At 30.8% G+C, this 19,552-nt stretch overlaps 4 protein-coding genes across 5 annotated transcripts; all 4 read right to left on the bottom strand.

The window, feature by feature from the left end:
* Positions 1 to 1,005: 1,005 nt before the first annotated feature.
* Positions 1,006 to 4,348, bottom strand: HtrA2 (HTRA2-related serine protease). The gene is made up of 7 exons (XM_018461054.1): positions 3,883 to 4,348; positions 2,816 to 2,945; positions 2,466 to 2,552; positions 2,195 to 2,389; positions 1,964 to 2,114; positions 1,733 to 1,892; positions 1,006 to 1,199 (listed from the first exon to the last, which is right to left on the bottom strand). Exons 1-7 carry the CDS (start codon positions 4,302 to 4,304, stop codon positions 1,037 to 1,039), a joined length of 1,308 nt encoding a protein of 435 aa, XP_018316556.1. The 5' UTR covers positions 4,305 to 4,348; the 3' UTR covers positions 1,006 to 1,036.
* A 1,055-nt stretch (positions 4,349 to 5,403) lies between these two features.
* On the bottom strand, positions 5,404 to 7,089 carry LOC108731012 (neurophysin 1). The gene is made up of 3 exons (XM_018461055.1): positions 6,876 to 7,089; positions 5,881 to 6,085; positions 5,404 to 5,547 (listed from the first exon to the last, which is right to left on the bottom strand). The coding sequence occupies exons 1-3, from the start codon at positions 6,999 to 7,001 to the stop codon at positions 5,429 to 5,431; spliced, it is 450 nt and encodes a 149-aa protein (XP_018316557.1). The 5' UTR covers positions 7,002 to 7,089; the 3' UTR covers positions 5,404 to 5,428.
* A 481-nt stretch (positions 7,090 to 7,570) lies between these two features.
* On the bottom strand, positions 7,571 to 8,982 carry LOC108730827 (zinc finger CCHC domain-containing protein 4; the record flags this gene model as incomplete). The annotated part of the gene is made up of 4 exons (XM_018460754.1): positions 8,923 to 8,982; positions 8,627 to 8,845; positions 7,821 to 8,520; positions 7,571 to 7,749 (listed from the first exon to the last, which is right to left on the bottom strand). Coding segments are annotated over exons 2-4 (1,098 nt in total), but the record flags the coding sequence as incomplete, so codon positions are not given.
* A 4,041-nt stretch (positions 8,983 to 13,023) lies between these two features.
* Positions 13,024 to 18,820, bottom strand: sp3 (phosphatidylinositide phosphatase spermathreecae). 2 transcript variants are annotated; one of them, XM_018460897.1, is made up of 13 exons: positions 18,478 to 18,574; positions 17,834 to 18,210; positions 17,491 to 17,748; positions 17,080 to 17,234; positions 16,782 to 16,954; positions 16,506 to 16,698; positions 16,101 to 16,428; positions 15,925 to 15,995; positions 15,510 to 15,734; positions 14,823 to 15,044; positions 14,424 to 14,737; positions 14,127 to 14,336; positions 13,024 to 14,045 (listed from the first exon to the last, which is right to left on the bottom strand). In XM_018460897.1, the coding sequence occupies exons 1-13, from the start codon at positions 18,572 to 18,574 to the stop codon at positions 13,048 to 13,050; spliced, it is 3,621 nt and encodes a 1,206-aa protein (XP_018316399.1). In that variant the 3' UTR covers positions 13,024 to 13,047. The 2 variants fall into 2 exon arrangements, with proteins under 2 accessions (XP_018316399.1, XP_018316400.1); XM_018460898.1 differs by lacking the exon at positions 15,510 to 15,734 and having other exon boundaries at positions 18,478 to 18,820.
* Positions 18,821 to 19,552: the final 732 nt, after the last annotated feature.

Here is a 19,552-nt window from a genome sequence, read left to right as displayed (position 1 = left end):
TCTTATCAAGACTAAGTTAATCGCTATTTATCATCGTGTACAAGATCACGATCGTGTATCGACGACATTTCTCAAGTCTGCGCAAAGAGGATCGTCAAGTCGCCACCCCTCCTCCTCTCCTTTCGCCAATCCTTCGCAGACGCTTGGTGTTACGTCTCGACGGGATGATCATTTAGAATTCCAACAAGATGCACGCGTCCGCGGACAATAAAATCATCCCCGCAGAAAAATCGCTGCCGGTGGAAGCCCCATGTGCGAAACCACACCCACGCATTTCGCCGCGACGACCGCCGGCGAGATCCGGCCACATACTTGCGGAGGTCGCCTTACGTCGTAAACAACATAAACATAATGCAGTCGAGCTGGTGGACCACACCCGGCGTACATATGCATTCACTCACTCTCTCACGCACGTATGCACGCACGCAAGTACATATACCTAAGATTCGCATTTGCGTAAACGTATGCATATCACAGCAAGGACTCGACGCGATTATCCACGCGACGTGACATCGCTCTTCGTGGCGGTCGAAAAATGCCAGTAGATAAAGCGAATAAACGGATAAATGAACGCTTCCTCACTTGATAAATTGAGTAAGTCGCTAAGTGGTTCTTTATCGTGTATATTTAAATTAAAATGCATATACAACCAAAAGGCGTGTATACTAGAGGCTCGATGGTGTGACTGATGAACCAGCTCACCAGATATTAGATGCGCTAAACGATAAACGTGATTCTTGTCTTTCTTTCTTTATTGTAGTATCGTTTTTTTATATCGAAACTCGATAGAACATTCGGAACACATTAAAGGCACTAACGATGTTAACAACTATACGATATACATACGATGTACAATATTGAAGAAAAAGATTTGATAAAATAAATTTATATATCGTGTAGCTCTCAATTGATATAAAATTATATATATATATATATATTACATTATAAAAAAATGTTTTAATTAGCTCATAAATTTTACAATTTCATTAATCTATTTTGCAGTTTTTCATTTAATTAAAATTATTTAACAAATCAACTATACATCCTCAGGCTCGACTTGTATATGTAAAGTTCGCCCTTTTCTTAAAATTTGTAAATTTATTGTTCCTGGTTGTTCTAAGATTTGATAAATATTGTTCGAATCCAGCACCGGCTCACCGTTAGCATGCGTTACTATATCTCCAGGCTTCAATCCAGCACTGCAATAGTGCAGAGAGATAATAATTAAATTTGTCAATTTTTCATAAATACAATTGCCAAATTTCAATCTTGATAAAGTACATTGAACATTACTTTGTCATTTCTATTTTCTCTCTTATCTATTTTGTTAGTCACTATTTGATTTCTTTTTTCAAAAAAAAAAAAACCTTTTGATTTCAAACATTTGTAACTTATACATTAACCTCTTCAAATTTGAAGTATTATCCATTGAAATTATTTAGTTCTATCGATATAATCGAAGTAGATAAAAGATTAGATGTATACAATAATGTTGGAAAACTGTCAAAATTTTGAAACAAATTAATATTTTAGTATGAATTACTTTAAAGTGCCCCTGAATTGAATTAAAAAACAATTTTTTTTAACATAATTCCATTAAAATCAGGTTTGAAGGATTAGATCTTAATATTACATTTTTAGAAAATTAATTAGTTAGCAAATTGGTGTAAATGCTTATACAGTTATAATTTAAGTTCATAATAATTAAATGTTTCTGTATTATATGACTTACATATAAGCCGGAGATCCAATCATTACTTTCCATACAAGAACTCCATGTCGGACATTCATATATTCATAATATTGTTGCATCTCATTTAAGATTTCTGGAGTTAGAGTTTGCATTGTGATGCCCATATACCTTCTCCTGGGTGTATCTTTATGTAATACATCTATAAAAGTAACATATAATCAGTAGTTTTAGTGTATCACATTGATAGAATAGACTAGCACTTTGATTTACCTTTGTTTTTTTTTCGTAACTCCGCTTTCTTCAAGAATTCTTTCGCATAATCTATGGGTATAGCAAATGAAATGCCGGATGTCACTTTCATTGAGTTTATGCCTATCGCCTCTCCATTCAAATTCACCAATGGCCCACCTGAATTTCCAAACTAGAAGAAAATGTAACTTACTAATCACTTACTAATCATATAAAATATGATGTTATGCTCCAAAACTAACGGTTACTAACAGTGATTGCTGCATCCGTTTGAATTAATCCCATATTTCGGCTATTTATACCAAGTTCTTGACTTGGTCTATTTACACTGCTCACTATTCCGCTTGTTATAGTGTTGCTAAGATTCAACGGGGCACCAATAGCCACTACAAACTCTCCAGGTCTGAGGTTAGCCGAAGAACCAAGTTTCATTGTTGGCAGATTGGTCTATTCAATACAAATTAGCAATTACAAATATTTCAGTATCAATATTTACATTCATTAGAAAAATGAATAACAATACCTTATTTATTCGCACAGTAGCAAGATCACTTTGTAAATCAATGTCTTCTACTGTTCCAGAATATGTACTACCATCATGAAGCCGTACCTATGTGGGAGAATAAGAGCCACAAATATAATTTCAAATAAGAATAAAATTTATTGCTAACATAAAATTAAATTAAATTAAGAAATGATAAATTCAAGGCTTTAAAAAAATTATATTTAAAATGTTCTGGATACTAATATTATGGTGCTTTCCAGCAAGAGACACAATGTAGCACAATGATCATTTCATCTTTGTTTTTTGCTAGAAAGCCTTACTTATGGGATAGAATGCTTGAAAAGGATAAAAGAACTCAGAGAACTTACCTGTATTTTCATTGCTGTATGAGGCTTATTTGCTACAACATGAGCATTTGTTAATATTAAACCATCCTGACCGATGATAAATCCTGATCCATTGCTGGTAAGGATTGGCTTCCCTGAGAAATAGTCTATTCTGTTATACAATCAGAAAGTAAAGAGTTAGTACATACTCCAGCTATCGTAAATACATTCTAAAAAGATATAGGCTATGTTTGGTTTAGTTGCTCATGTGTTTTAAGTGCTTATAGACAAATTCTACCTTAACATTTATTAGATATAAAACAACAATTTTGATATGACTAATTATAGAGAAATAAAGGTATGTTCTCTCATTTAAAACATGTTCTTTCTTTTTTTCTTTATATTTTTACTTTTTTACAGATAACTAAAAAATGACTTTTTTTTAATAGTGTTGTAGCAAATGAGCGATATATACAGGGTGTTAGTTAAGTATGTTGCCATACTCAACAGAGCGATTCTTTGGTTTATTTCAAGTAAAAAAGTATATAAACATGTGTCCTAAATGGCTTAGTTTCCGAAATATAAGTGAATGTTCGCAAATGTTTGACGAAACGGTAAATTGCGTTGGAGATATCTTCCTGCATAAATATGCCTTACTTCGCGTGAGTTACCATTTGAACAACCGTAAACAAAGTAACAAAGTCAAAGTTAAAGTCACAAAATCAAAAATGGACTTCAGTTCTGATGTTGCTGCGGGTCAGTTAGCTTGTACATACGTTTTCAGGCCAAATTGTTTCAGTCCATCAAAATCGCAAGGTGGACTTTTCAACAATTCATCTAATTGTTTTATTTCATCAGAAGAACTGAAGCCTATGTTTTTGCTTTTCTGTTTTTGACTAGTTCGAGCTGTATTTCTTTCAAATAAACAGATTATTACTACATGTTTAAATTTGTTTATTTCGGAAACTAAGCCATTTAGGACACATGTTTATATGGACTTTTTTACTTGAAATAAATCAAAGAATCGTTAAGTATGGCAACATACTTAACTAACACCCTGTATATATATATATAATACCATATCATATGTCAATCGACGAATTGTTTACCTACTGCCATCCCTGATCTCAATGTACACAACAGCTGGTGCAGATATCTCCACCGCGTCCGCTATAAAATTAAACTTATCCCTTTTCTGGTTGCCGTCAGACAAAGAGATGGCACGAACGGGAGGAATCGGAACGAGACTCTTGATTCCTTGTCGGATGTTATCCCTCCAGTTGTACAAGGCATAACCGAGACCTGTCGCCGCGACGAACGCAGTACAGGTTAGAAGTCTTCTCGCTCCGTCACTGAATACTGTTCGTTCATGCTGCAGCTGTTGCTGTTGCTGTTGTTGCTGCTGATGCGAGTGGAACGTCCGAGTTCCATCGTGTTGCTTGGCGAACACGAAAGTCGCGAGTCGCGAGACATTCGAGTTGCTCGCTCTCGCCAAACAAGTCCATCGCACGCGCGACCAAGGAGACGCCATCTTCAAATTGTCAAAGATTTGTGAGGCGAGCCGGACAAGCAGCGGGTAACTGGTGAAAATCGGAGATTTTAATAGATTTTAATGAATTGAATACGCGCGATCGTATCGAAAGTCCATTTTTGGGTAAACTTCTGGAAGAAAGAAATTATTATTTCGTGCTGACACCTAGTTGACTCCCAGTGATTTCAAATCCTCGAATCTTCGCGCCCAATCGTCTGCGAGGCATATCGGTCTTCGGTAAACTTCGTGCGATCTCCTCGCGCTGATTGGCCGAAAAATTAATATCGCAAGTGCGCTGCTGCTAAACTCGGCGCGAAGAAATTTCGTAAAATTATTTAATGGTTCTATAATATAGTAAGTGATTTTTCAAATTGATAGATGAATGTCCGTGGACTCAGGATCTCAGTCAGAGGAAGAGAGGAAAAAATTTATCTCTTTACATAAAACTTATTAAAATATTTATATTAAAGCCAGCTTTTGTTCGTCCAACATCCTCAAACTTCTATATATAAAAGTCTGTGGCAACGTTTCTCAAATAAGGTGTGTTGGAGTAATTATGGTTTGATTATTATTAATTTGTCTTTATAAATGCTATTATAGCAATTAAAGACACACAATGATTGTGAAATATTTTACTGCATATTTCATTGAAATTTTATTTACAAAGAAAGTAAAGGTGGAGATACAATAAATATTGATAATAAATTCAAAATATACTTATATTATATATGATATAGTAATTTTATACTATAAAAAGTTAATATTATGCATATATATTAATTTTTACCATTTCAAAATAAATAATAATGCAGAATAACTAAAATTCATTTATGTATAATTATAGTATTAAGTTTATATTGTTATATAAATTAAATAAATAATTTATATTGCGTTTTTATGAGAAATACATGCATTTTTATGAGAAATACGTGTATTGATATATTATTAAATTATATTGAATATAGCAAAAAATGCTTTTTGTCCTAAAAAAAATTATGCTAACATAATTTATAGGTTTACATCTTTATTTGTTTCATTATCGATACTGCATAATTGTATTTTTATAAAGTTTAGAATATTTAAATATCAGAACGCGTTAAATGATTAATATGAAATTGATTATACTATTGAAGTATTTCGTTAGAGACTTCGTTGCCTGGGAGTATCACATTCACATTGTCATCGAGTTTTCGATCATTGCCGACATCGGAAATTTTGCATGATGTATCCATGTGGCAGGATGCTAAACAAAATATTTTTCATATACATATTTCACTTATATATATAACGTGTTAAACAATTTTAATTTTTAATATATATGTATATATCAGAGAATTTTTCAGCGCTACATGATTGATAATTTTTAATTTCTAATTGCAAAGTAATTAATTTACAATTGCTGCTATATCAATCTCTTTATTATATAAACAAAGTTTCCTATTATAATATTTATATAACTCTAATTCTGTTGTGGACTTTTAATGCAAACTTTATTTACTTCGAAAGTGCCATGTTAAGAATATAAATTTTAAAAGATAAAATTTAAAATCCAATTTACAAGAATTGTTCAATTTACCTTGCGAGCAACAAATTCCGTTTGAAGCGCATCTTGCTGTATTTCCGCGACACATTGCGTATCCAGCAATGCAAGGCCTGGTGTACAAGCTTTCCTTTCTGCATCGGGATGTTTCTGGTGTTCCTATGAAGCAACCAATACTAGGACCACAGCAAATATAGGGCCCAAAGCATTGACCCAGATGATTAGGACCACATGAAGGACACTAGGAGAATATTACAGTAAATATGAACGAATTACATATTTTGTGTATTTACTTATAATGATATAAAATATCATTGATGATATTTATGCGAATATTTTGCTAGGAAATAAATAGAAAAAGTTCAAGATTTAAACATCAAGATATATTTTATCGTTGTACAAAGAAAATTTTTTTGTAACGTATTTTTTTGTTTCCTTTATCATATATTTCCATAGATAAACATCTTCTAATTATCAGATTAATTGTTAAATAATATAAACAATTGTTAATCAATTAAAATTAAACCTCGAGACTTTTCATTCTTCTGAGATTTTGCTGCAATTATGCTATAGCTGCATTATTCATTGCGAATACTGAAAATCTATAGTATACGACTATACATAATAAATTATAGATTTTCAGTACTCGCAATGAATAACGGAATGCAGATATTTGTTTCTAAGATTAGTATAATTTACTTTTATAATATATATTCTTTATTGATCAACCTAGATTTTCTTTAATACAGATCATCAAAATTTTACCAACATAAATAAAAATAAATACAATTTTTGAATTAATGTAACTATCGAGATCGTTGTCATAGAAAAAAGCAATATAAATAATAGAAGAGCAATATACAAGATAAATAAATTCTAATTATTTAATTTTTAATGACATGTTTAATTGAATAAATATAAGAATTTGCTAAAGTCCTTATAAAATAAAATTTGTTTGCAAGAAGACGGTTAAAATCGAAAACATTTTACTGTGAAGATAGAAATATAATGTAGTATAATATATAACATACTTCTCGAATAACAGTTCTCAAAGAAGATGCTATATCACTCCTCTTTCCACCACGAGGACAATTCGTAATCAAACAAGCATAACTCAGAAAAATCAAACTAGCAAAAACAATGAGTTCCTTTAACATCCTGAAGAGATTTTGGCGATGTTGTGCGAGATGATATACAGACGAGTAAGATACTACTGTACCTCTTAAGAGGCTCCCTCGGGTATTTATACATATTGAATCTCCTTACTTAAAATTCTTTCCGAGTATTCGGGAATATTTCCACTCGTAATGCAGCACTCTAAAGATTATGGAAATCAAACAAGCTGATCTCTATGTGAGAATAAATGTATAATAAAATGTTATGCTTTCATTCATTGTTGCAGAAGCTAGTTTCTAGCTATAAATAAACACTGAAAAGATATAAAAGTATATAAAGAAAGATTAAAATACAAATTTGTGAATTTTTTAATAATATAAATATAATATTAATTACATTTATATTTTGTTTATTATATGTATTTATATTTAATAACATAAATATAATAATATAATACAATTTCAATTTTAATGTAAATATATAATATTCACACCAATCGAATATACATAAATTAAACTTACTATAATATTATATGTATATAGAAACATTTACACTAATTTCGTTATTTTATTTATAGCGGCTTTTTATTTTTCAAATTCTTATTTTTCCTTGGTTTTAAGACTTTCTTCTTATCAACTAGAACAGCTTTTTGTTTAATAACTTCCTTGGAGTGTCCAACTTTACTTTTCTTAATTGTTTTTAATTCACAGTCTGCTTTGCGTTTCTTTATATTTGTCCCAATTGTAATTTCAGTAGAAGGCAAATTAGGGCATTCTTTTCTAATATGACCTATAAATAAATTAATAAAATATTAATGGAAGCAATAATTGGAAGTCTTAGAAGTGATCATTGACACTTACCTAATTTATCACAGTTGAAACATCTTCCTATATTTGGTATTGAGCCACATGTGTGTTTTTCTAACATACATCTTTTGCAAATTCGGCAGTGTTTCCAAGTAGGCTTTACGCATCGTTTACATATATTACAGTGCTTGTACGTTCGACCATCTTTAGAGGTACATTCTTTACACTTCTTGCAATGATTGTTTTCACTAGAAACCCACTTTGCACAATCTTGACAGAATTTATATCCATCAGATAAAGGAAGTTCTAATAGATTTAACGGTATATTCGTGAAAATTCTCACTGGAGAACCTTGCTTTCTACCATGTTTTTCTGATATAAATAAGGGATGATTATCATAATCCACTTTATAATCAGACATTTTCAAATCTCTTAAACCACCAGTGACATGTGGTGGATTGCTCTTTTCTCTCATTATATGTTCCATAAAATATGGAAATATAAACATGATTTTCAAGAAAAAATTATTATTATAAGAATGTTTATTCAATTTTTTATGCAGGTCAAATATCGTTTTTATTGTGAATGATAAGGGTTCTAAACGGCCACCAAACGGAGGATCGCATATTAAGTAAGTGTCCTTTCCTTCATTTTGCTTAAGAAAATCTTTGAAAACATTAATTGCATCTTTGTTAAAAAAATGATGATTAAAAAGGTTGTACCAGCAATAATCCAAAGGTCCAAAAAAGTTATGCTAGTAGAATGTAAAAAAAACATATTTATTAAAATATATGTATACTTATAAAAATTATTAAAGTATATTACAAATTGATGTAATAATTTTTGCTAAAAATACTCACAAATCTTCCATCAAAATCCAAAAGGAGGGAAGACATTTTATCTGTATAATGCTCGATTATATATTCATGTATTCTTGGTGTGCCAATACAAAGAATCTGCTTAGCTCCAAGTTTCAAAAGCATATTTATTATATCCTCTGTAGATTTCTTAGAAAATAAATATTGCGCTTCCTTCTTTACATTTTTTAAGGGTCTTAAAAGTTCTGTTGGATGATGCATCTGATAATCAGTTAAATTTTCTGTAATTTCATGATCCATATGCTTGTCCTTTTCAGAATTAAATATTAATTTCTCACAATTGTGACAATAACACCTTTTCGTCACAGATTCTATCTTAAGTTTATTAAAGCGAATATATAATTCTTGATGAACATAACGCTGAGCGAACTTCTTATTTTCCAGCTCCCACATATGTTTTTGAGATTTTGACAGTTCTTGTCCATATTTTAAATAGAATCTGCATAATTTTCTGTCACGGCAAGCAGAACATGCATAAAATTTTTTAACTCCCTCTTCGACATATTTTCCAAATAGTAAAGTCGGTCCTGCAAGAAAAAGGTTAATTTGTTCCTTAAAAGAACTGATTTTTTTTTTATATAAATATAATAAACTTTATGTATAATATGAGAAAATTACCATGAGGACATTGTGGATAATTTATGGGATTTCCCCACAAACATTCTACACCACGTGCGTCGTTCATAATTTTGTCACGTAAACAATTCACAGATGAGTTTAGGATTTCTATCAGGCTCTATACATATATTAGATGGTAAATCACACAATAGAATCGCGACATTTTACGGCAATTTTTATCGCTTGAGTCATGCCATTTGGCGCCAAATATGATTACCTGATTTTAAGGATGTATCTGATACAATCATTGACAAAAGTCCCCCAAATTCGAAATATTTGCATAACTGCGCCAAACGTGTAGTAAATCTAGTGATAATTTATATAAATGGTAGCTAATACATTTATTTTTAAAAAATTATTTTTCACTTTTTCAATATTTTATTAATTTTATTTGTCATTTTTCAACTTTCTATAATAAAACATTATTTACCAGTGCAAAACGGAAAAAGTAATTGGAATATAGTTAAAAAGATAAATATATGAATTATTTAAACAATATAAATATATTATTATGACAGAATATGCCATATTGAGCCATACATACCGCAAAATTTTATTATGAATAATAATTTCTCTGAAACCGTGTTGTGAAAATTAATCTAATTTTGTAAGAAGTTCCAGTAATTTAGTATAAATATTATCTATACGTATAAAAAAAATTAAATTTTTGGTACTATTTCTTTAATACTTTTATTACTAATTACATTCGACAAAGTTACGTTTCCCGTAAGAAAACGTCTCTTATATAATTTTATATAATAATTTTAATACTAATACTAGCCAATTAATCACTTATTTTCACACAGTATTAAAAATACTATTAATATTTTTAAATTAGTAATTTTATACTTAAAATAAGTTATTAATTAGCCAGTACTAGTATTAAATTTTTATAACCATCATAATTAAAATAATAATTACTCTCTAACGGTTTAGTGAATCTACTTGAAATTTTTTTTAGTATATTACAAATAACAAAGGAAGAGTTTCCCGAAGTTTCATCAATTTGGTACTATTTTTAGAATAGCTCAGATAGATTTATATATTATTTAAACATTAGGCTTACATGAATTTTATTCATGTAAACAATATAAGCAATGTAAAATATACAAATTATTACAAACACGTGCTACAATTAAACGAATAGGAAAAAATATTAATCTACATTTACATCACGGAAATGGGGCTTCTTGGAATATTTTAAAGTAAAATTATAAATTACAATTTAAATATTTTAAACGATTGATTTATTTGAAAAATTTTGGAAGATGGCAAATTAAAGAAACTGCGACTCACAAGTCAAAAATGTATTTTATTATAATTTGGTCTACAAGTGCTGTGAATGTTTGCTGTTTGGTGTATGCGAATTTTCGTATTATTAATTTCTGGAAACACAATAGCAGATACATGTAAGGGGCATGTCAAGCCTCTATAATTTTTACGTATAATTTTGTACGACCAATGTACATACGAATTTTCATTTCACAAAGAATAGGTGAATTAAGAATTTATCATACATATACATAAGTATGTAATAACATTTTATCTGAAGCTCAAAAAAAAGATCAAAAAATATTTTTTACAAAGAGAATTTTTTTTTTAATTATTTATTTTAGGTATTCGCAGTCTAATTTCGCCTTAAATTTTCACCAATTCACCTATTTTTTGCAGATCATCCATAATACTGCGCAGCTAAATGCAATAGCACACATCACACAGGTTTGATAATAAATTTGCATTGGACCTTACATTGCATTAATTGAACAAAATTTAAATTTAAGATTTCCCTAAAGTAATTCTTTTTTAAATTAAGAGTAGAGCAAGCAAATATGTATAACAAGAGCTTGCGTTAATTAAACTAAAGTTAAAATCCTTCAAGAAAGAGAATACGTATCTGAAAACAGTCTAGTTTTATTCTTATCCTAAAGCGGTGCAAATGTTTTTTTAGAATGCACGCTTTCAATAAACTCTATTCGTGAATTTAATCTCTAGTAGCACAATTTATTAGTGATATATTGGTTAAACATTAGCATGCATTTAGGATATATATTGGGCCAGTATTGCGCCAATAAATTGTGTTACTAAGGATCTGTATGCATTCTGTCAAATTGTATCACAGACTATTGCTAAGAGTAAAAAGAATATTCGCTAAAAATATGAGCTTAGAATTGCTATAAATGTCGATGTTTCCAAAGTGTTTTCAACAGGGAATGGAAACAATCGAAATGAGATTATTTACATCAGTGGGCAATGTAAAGTCATGTTATAGTTCCCTATAATAAATGTAAGATTTATGTAATATTTTTCCAATCCTCCTACATCATTGATTTACACATAGGAGAACGTATCCTGCAACTTTATAAGCATATACTCGATATAATACTGCATTGCTGGCTCTTGAAATACTTTTATAGTAAGTTTTGTAACATATGTTAAAGCATCTAAAATTATTAACACTAATACAAATGTGATTTCAATACATGAACTTATTACTCAGTTCTGTTCTCTGTTACATAATTAAATTATATCACGACTATAATCTTGTAACCACATTTACAAATTTATAACTTAATTTTTTTTATTTAACAAAAGCCTTTAATTTTTCTATTTATATATTTTTTAATAACTCTAAAACAATTACATACTTATATTACTTAAAAAAAAATTCTAACACATTTCTCGAAAAGCTAACAAGAATAGAATGTCATGTATCTTTCTGTGTTTGGTAATCATATATCTCAAACTCATATCACTAACTCCATACACACATTATATATATAGATTTTACTCAATTGTATTTAAATAATTCTCTGTATTTACATAATTGACTATGAAGCTTCTCTTTCTGACTTCTCATATAAATAAATCGTCTCATCTGCATTTTATGTTACTCATTTTATGTATTTCAATTTTAAAAAATCATCTATCAAACAAATAACACATGTATCTGCTTAAAAAAATAAAATTTTAATACTGTTATAAGACTTAATGATGCAATAAGAATAAAATATTTAATACTGTTACAAAATGTTTACATACCAACAGCTTTTTATTATAGATTGATCACAAGTTAAATAGATTAGTTTCAGAAAAATGCTATTAAAAATATAAAAATATACCCTAAAAATTTAGCGAATGTATAATAAATTTATACACATATTGGCTTGTCAAGAAAATAGTTCTAAAAAATAGCATAATTTTATAACAATACAGAAATGCTTCAGTTCATTTGTTGTTTTTTATGCTTAATATTTATTAATTTATCAAATCAATTAATTACGAATAAATATTGACCACATTGTACTCTGTGTTACATAGTCACAGTTTTGTTTGTCATAATAGAAAAGAGTTTTCTTTCCTACAGTGAATTGTTTCGTTTGTTAATTATTTCACATCAACAATGTTATTTTGTGAAGTGTGAAAATATGTGAAAATAGGTGCAGTGAGATCGATTTATAAGATTTTCTACAAAACGTGATCAAAATTCGCCACTCTATGTGATATTTTTTTATATTAAATTACGCGATCAATATATAACAAAACTGTTTATAATACAACGCTAATACCTTATTTCTTTTTTTTTTCAGAGTGTGAAAGCATTTGCATCGCTAATATATCTCATATTATTCATAAATATCAATAATGTATATTCGTAAATATATTGACTGTTGTATTCGCGTGAATATGATATGATTATTGATATTTAAGAATATACAATCCATCAATAAGCTCTAAATTGATATTTAATGACGAATCGCGGTCAAAAAGCTATTCGGGTAAAGAGTTTATAAAGCAATAAGTTTAGATTGACAAGAGGCCCATCTTTCCTGAAGTTTCTGGCGCTCCTCCATATGGTGTTCCGACAAATTCCGCATTACGTGGCCTGTTTTTAGTTTTCTAGGGTCTAAATTAGCTCCTAACGTTTGAACACCTTTTGCAAATTTGGAGAACGGCAACAAAATATCTTTGGCTGTAGATGCTACAGGACTAGTAACGCTCGCGATATTTTCCTTTATGGATTTTAAGGCAGATTCGCTTTGAGATGATGTAATGTTCAACGTCAAATCCTGTTCCGAGGCTGATCTTTTCTTTTCATCCAATCTATTATCTGTTTGAAGAATAGTGCTCTTAACACCAATCGATGCTTTATTATCAACATCCCCTGTTGAATGACTGATATTCTTGGTAAGCGATAAGCTTGATAGTGGAATCATGCGATCTCTTTCCTCGCCTATATTATCTCCTACATCGTATACTGTTATCTCTGGCGTCGTTGCCGTAATCTTCTGCGGCGAAGCGCTAAGAGTACTAGTACCGGATCCAGTTTGCGGAATCAGATGTAACGCATCAATGGCCAAATCAGGTTTTGAATTTAAATTCATCTTGTTAGGTCTCATTTTCTTGGATACTTCCTCGTTCACATTAGAATCGCAAACACTACCATCCACAACATTAGTATTTTTCACACCCATAATAATACCAATCAATGGTGTATAAGCTTCCATCAAATGCTTGTCATGACTGAAGTTCTCTGGCTTCTCGACGTGTACGTGTGTCATTTCGATATTCTCGCTGCTATTGCTACTGCTGCTACTGTTACTCTTCTCTTCTGCATTGCCTGAGATATTGCTGTTGCCAACTGTAAAAATCGGCTTTGATACCTTCTCCGCCGGTATGTTACTTATATTCTTTGCTAAATCAATTGGTTTCTTTGCACTGAAACTCTGACTCAGTTTATTCAATTTGCTAAATTGCTCTGACATATTGCTTAAAGCTTTTGTACCTAGGAGTATACATTTTTATAAATATTTTATTATATGTATAAATAATATGTATAAATAATGAAAGCAATTTAATAACAAACCTGCTGTTTTTAAAGCAAGTAACTGTGTCTCAGATACATTTCTTGTCAGTTCCGGAAACGATGAAATGTCCAATAATCCAATAGAACCTTTAGCATTCACTAATTTACTCTTTCTTTTATCTAATGTAACATTAATGGCTACGGGAATTTTTGGCAAGTTTGATATCTCCATGGCTACTGAAATAGCTTCACAAATTGCTTTCAAAGATTCTGTAATTTAAAAATATAAAGTATAAAATTTGTTCAGAATTGCCATAGATATAAATATAGATAAAAATAAAGGATATGTTCTCTCACCAATGCTTTCCTCTTCAGTTTTGATCACAACCGCCATATTATTGAAAAATCTTAAATTTGTACTACGAAACATGTGAAAGTAACCATAATCGCCGTTTACTTTATAATTAATTCTAATACAGTAGTAATGTTTATTCTTGAAAAATGAGACCATGTTTTCAGGTTGACCAAATTCAATTAAAACAATATCATCTAATAAAACTCTTTGATAATTTGTAACTTTATCGATTTGATCATCATAATCAGCAATGTAATAACTATCTCGAGTCAATATTAAAATAGTGTCCATTTCCGTCTCGGTTGGATCACCAGTACTGAAATAAAAAATCGATTGAAATAAATTCATAAACAAACACAACGTAAATGTATTACGGGAAACATTTTATTATTTATACGTACACAGGATCAGCATCGATAACTCCCCAACTGCCTAGAATAACTTCTGGATCAGGTATCAGTAATTTTTTACAATCTTCAATCAATAATTTCACGTGAATCGCAGTTGCCGCGTTATCTTCCTCGTCTGTACGTTCTAAGAATACTTCTTCGCTTACTGAATTTCCCAACATCATATCAATCGTCGCTTGTCTGTAGACATCCTTGAAACGATTCAAGTAATATCTGCAAGAATATTTTAATTCTCAATGCATAACGATTACGCTGAAAGTTAAACAACGATTCAGAGACAGAGTAGCGTCAAGAAAATATTCCAAAGAATATTTAAATATTCTTTGGAATTCTTTAAATAAATCACATTCTATATAAAAGAAATTGTTTAAATGAGAGAAAGCGATTTTTATGTCTAATTTATTGACTAGAATATTAACTATAGCATTTACAAAAATGATTGGTTTATGAATAAAATTAAAATCTTGTAATAAAGGAAGAATATAAGGTCAAAATTAAACATGCAGAAGAATTTTCATAACAAAAAAACAACTCATGCTGACAATAGCACAAAGCATTTCTTTTTACGCCACATGATTTAATATGTAATAAAAAAATAACAAGAAGTTAAATTAATTTTTAGAAAAATGTAACTGCTGTATATTTTCCAAAAAATTAAGCTAAAAGCAAGCAACGAACCTTGCTAAATTATATAGAGCAGTGGCATAAAGGAAGTCAGGATGAGTAGCAAGTTGAAGTTGTATATTTGGTGGTTTCATAGGTATAAGTTCAAGACAGCAATTATCAAGAATATCTAAATAGTGTGACCAATCGTTGTTCAGTTGATGAACATCAATCGAGTTCCCTAGCAGCGTATCTATTGCCGCCTGACGTAAGTCATCCATAAAGTGTTGCTGATAGTATCTATAGGAAAATGAAAGGACAATGTCAGGGTTCCATAGAGAATAATATTGAAACATCTAACTCTGGGATATTATCTTCCGCGGTACAATAACTGTGAAGGTTCTGTGTCATGTGAGATGTTGGAAATAAAAAAAGGAAAATGAGAAAAATTAAGCGACAAAGTGTGAAGGATAGGAATACGAAGTTCTACCTGTTTGCAGAATTCATGCCGTCTTTCATCAGCCCAGTAAATTTTCTCTCCCCAGTACGTGTATAATCTCCCTATAAATAGTAAGAAATTATAGATCATTTAGAGATCGTTTGGAACAAAATTAATGGTTTATATTAAGACAGACTTTGCACGGGCAATTTGTAAGATGTACAGACCTTTAAAGCATTTGTTCCTGCATATTGCTTGCTAATAATGTCTCCATTATTAGCCCAAAGCGATTGGAAAGTCTGTCTTATGTTTGCAGGCAGAATTCCGTCAGGTGGTATTAGTCCCAGTTTTGAAAACTGCATTTCCATAACAGCTTTACCCAGAGCGGTTTGCACCACGTTTGTTCTATCTAAGCAATCTATGCAATTTACACGGAACACGCCCTTTTGCATGCAAATCATACCTTGTTTATCGCGCCAACAGTAACCCATATTTGTTAGCATTGTAGCCAATGCATTAACCAGAATAGACACATTTTCGAAATGCATTCCTCGACTGCATTAAACACAAAATTTTAAAGATAAACATCGTAAAAAGTATGAGTTTAAGCAATTCACTTTATAGATACTTACCAATATTCATGGAAATCGAAAGTGGTGTATGTTATATCTGAATGATTATAATTAAATACATGGTTACTGTAAGTTTCCCAAATAATCCTTTCTTTACCAGTCTGTTCGACTAGATTAACAATACAAATAGGCCCGTACAACGCAAGTTCTTCACTAAAATGCTTTTCAAATGCTATCTGCGTTTCAGCCTCATCTGCAATATCATTATAAGAGATTATTACGTTACATAAAAATAATCTAATCTAGTTTATATAAAAGATATCTCTTTGCTTATACCTTTATCAATTCGTGGTGGAGGTTTATATTTATACCCAGGTTGAGACCAATATACTGGCACACTTCCTCGCACTTGTACAAAGGATACTTGATGATCATGATACCAAACTAATTGTTCAGTCTCAACATAATTTGCACACTTGCCATCGTCATCCACTCCGCGTCTCTTGTACCTGTGTAATGTTATATTTAAAAATATTTTTTTAATTCTCTCTCTCTAATATTTAATATTGGGTAAGATAAAACTTATAATTATGACAATCTAATTATGAAAATTATCTATGTAAATGAAAATTACCTAGTTCCAGCACGGAATCTACTTCTTCTCGATATAATCGCCAAATTAAATATCTCTTGTTGCGGTTGCTCATCAAAACCTACCTCGACTATGCATTTTTCTATTTGAACATATCCTTGAATAATTGGCAATATCCAACAGTTTGCTTTATCTGTCTGCAAAATAAGATAAAAATAAGTATTATATAATGAGACTTTTGAATTAGTTATTGAATATGCAGCTAACTTTAAATAATATACCCACTTATCAATTATTAAGCAAATAAAAAGAGATGAATTTTATGTATCTACTATTATATACGATTAGTATAATTATACAATGTCATAGGATATTTATTTGGGCAAATATAATTTCTGTCTTATTGTTTAGAGCCAGCTGTATATAAAAATAAAGATTTTTTAAATTACAAACATTTAGATTAATAATGTCATGTAACATATGTTTGTTCCAGAAAAATCTGTCGTCTACACGTTGCCACAATGGTTTATCTTGATTGTCATGCTGAGATTCCATTATGCATTGTCGTTGTAAACTATTAGTAATATCACCAGTCTGGCAAAAAAAGAATGAATCAGTTTCGGTAAATATCTTATTCAGCTCTTCCAAAATTCTCTTCTCGAATCTGTCTTTATCTTTTACTACGCTGCGTTTAATCACTGTGGACTTCATCTATATAGAAAATATTAAGCTTGTAAATTGTGTAAGACACCAAATATGAATTCATGAATGCCAACAGTTTTAGGTTCTCTCTTACTTGAGACGTAGCCAACGCTGCAGCATGTTGTGTAGTATTTTTTATAGTATTTGTGGCATTCTTGATTGTACCCCAGGTTTTCGCTAAAGCTGCTTTCTGTGGCACATCAAATAATCCACTGCTCCCTTTCTTCTTCAATACATATTGATGTTTCTTACAAGGTAGCAAACCAATATCCATATTCTCTGTGCCAAAATGTAGAAACGCGATAGATTTAATTTTGTAAACAATGTGACCGCCATGTAATTCTCCAGCTGGTGTGACATCCTTTATGAGCATCAAGCGAGGTTCCAATACCGATGTCTGATCAATTTTTCCGACTATGCCGTAAAACATCCCCAGACATTCTAAATCCTTCGGCGTGGCCCATTCCCAATCTGTAAAATCCATCGTCAAAATCATCATCTCAAAATAATTAAGTGTCACTATCAAACCCCACGTATATATAACATTTCTTTATCAATTATCAGGAATGCTATGTCGTCTATAAATCTTTATACAGTCATAATGTACATACTCCTACTTGAGATGGATTCGCGTCCTCAAAACTTACGCGACGTCGAGATCCCTTTTCGTATGCGACGCTTTAATTGTCTCCTTTATGTCACTCGCTTTATGTCAAATGCAATTGTACGCACACCCACCTGATTTTGCGGCGAATTCACCGGTACACTTGTCACACCAGAGGCTGTGCCTCTCTTTCACGAAGATAAAATGAGTGTCAGTGCGGAACAGCTCCATCCTTCTGCTTTCCTGCAAGTTTGACAGCTACAGGCAGCATGTGTGACGTTTCCGCGTCGGGCTAAATATCCGCTTACCACCGAGCGCTCGCCATGTTGCTTATGACTAAACGCTCAGCCGTGCTCAGCCGATTATGTTCTTCGATGTTAAAAGGCACCGACCAGCGGGGGAGGGAAGGTTGCAACGCAAATCAATCCCATTATTCCTCAATGGGTACGCCGAGGCAGCTAGTCGCTCGATATTCCAATGAAGTGCTTTCCCGATTCGTTTGATTAGAGTCGTTCTTGACCTGATTGGTAGTATATGAATAATTGAGGCGGGCTCTCGTCGCAATGTTCTTTTTTTACATTTATTAATAAGTAGTTTTTTTTTTCTACCACGGTACTTTTAGAAAGAGGGATGAATGTCTTGGATGAATTTGTATCTAGAGGCTTTATCTTAATAAATGATCACTTAAAATGTATTATAATATATATATACTATAATGTTTTCTTCAATCACAATATTTGCATGTATAATAAATTTTGAAACATAAAAAGAGCGAATTTTAAATGTCTCTTTAAAATATAATTTCTTGTGAATAAAGATACTACACTATATAACTATTTCAGAGATATTTTTACAGCAATTTTATCAAAATTATACTTAAGATGTAGTTTCATGCTGACACTCGACGTTTATTTTTAGCATTTTTAGCGTTAAAATAAATCACGTGGTCCGAATTGAATGTCAAACGTCAATTTTAATCATGTGACCTATTTTGACATTAAAAATGCGTCAACATTTGTATTTCTATAAAAAAGTACTTTTATAGAAATACAAAAAATATAATTACATTATATTTATAAAAATACATTATATTTATAAAAATAAGAATCGAGTAAAAATAAAATAAACGTATTTAAGCAAAAAAATATTTATTTACATAAAGTTTTTTTTAAAAAAAATCTCTTTAAAAAAAATTTAAGGGAAAATAAG

The sequence above is a fragment of the Mycetomoellerius zeteki genome, unplaced genomic scaffold, assembly GCF_001594055.1.
Source record: "Mycetomoellerius zeteki isolate Tzet28-1 unplaced genomic scaffold, Tzet1.0 scaffold98, whole genome shotgun sequence".
Classification (NCBI taxonomy): Eukaryota; Metazoa; Arthropoda; class Insecta; order Hymenoptera; family Formicidae; genus Mycetomoellerius; species Mycetomoellerius zeteki.
This window is presented reverse-complemented; position numbering and strand designations above follow the sequence as displayed.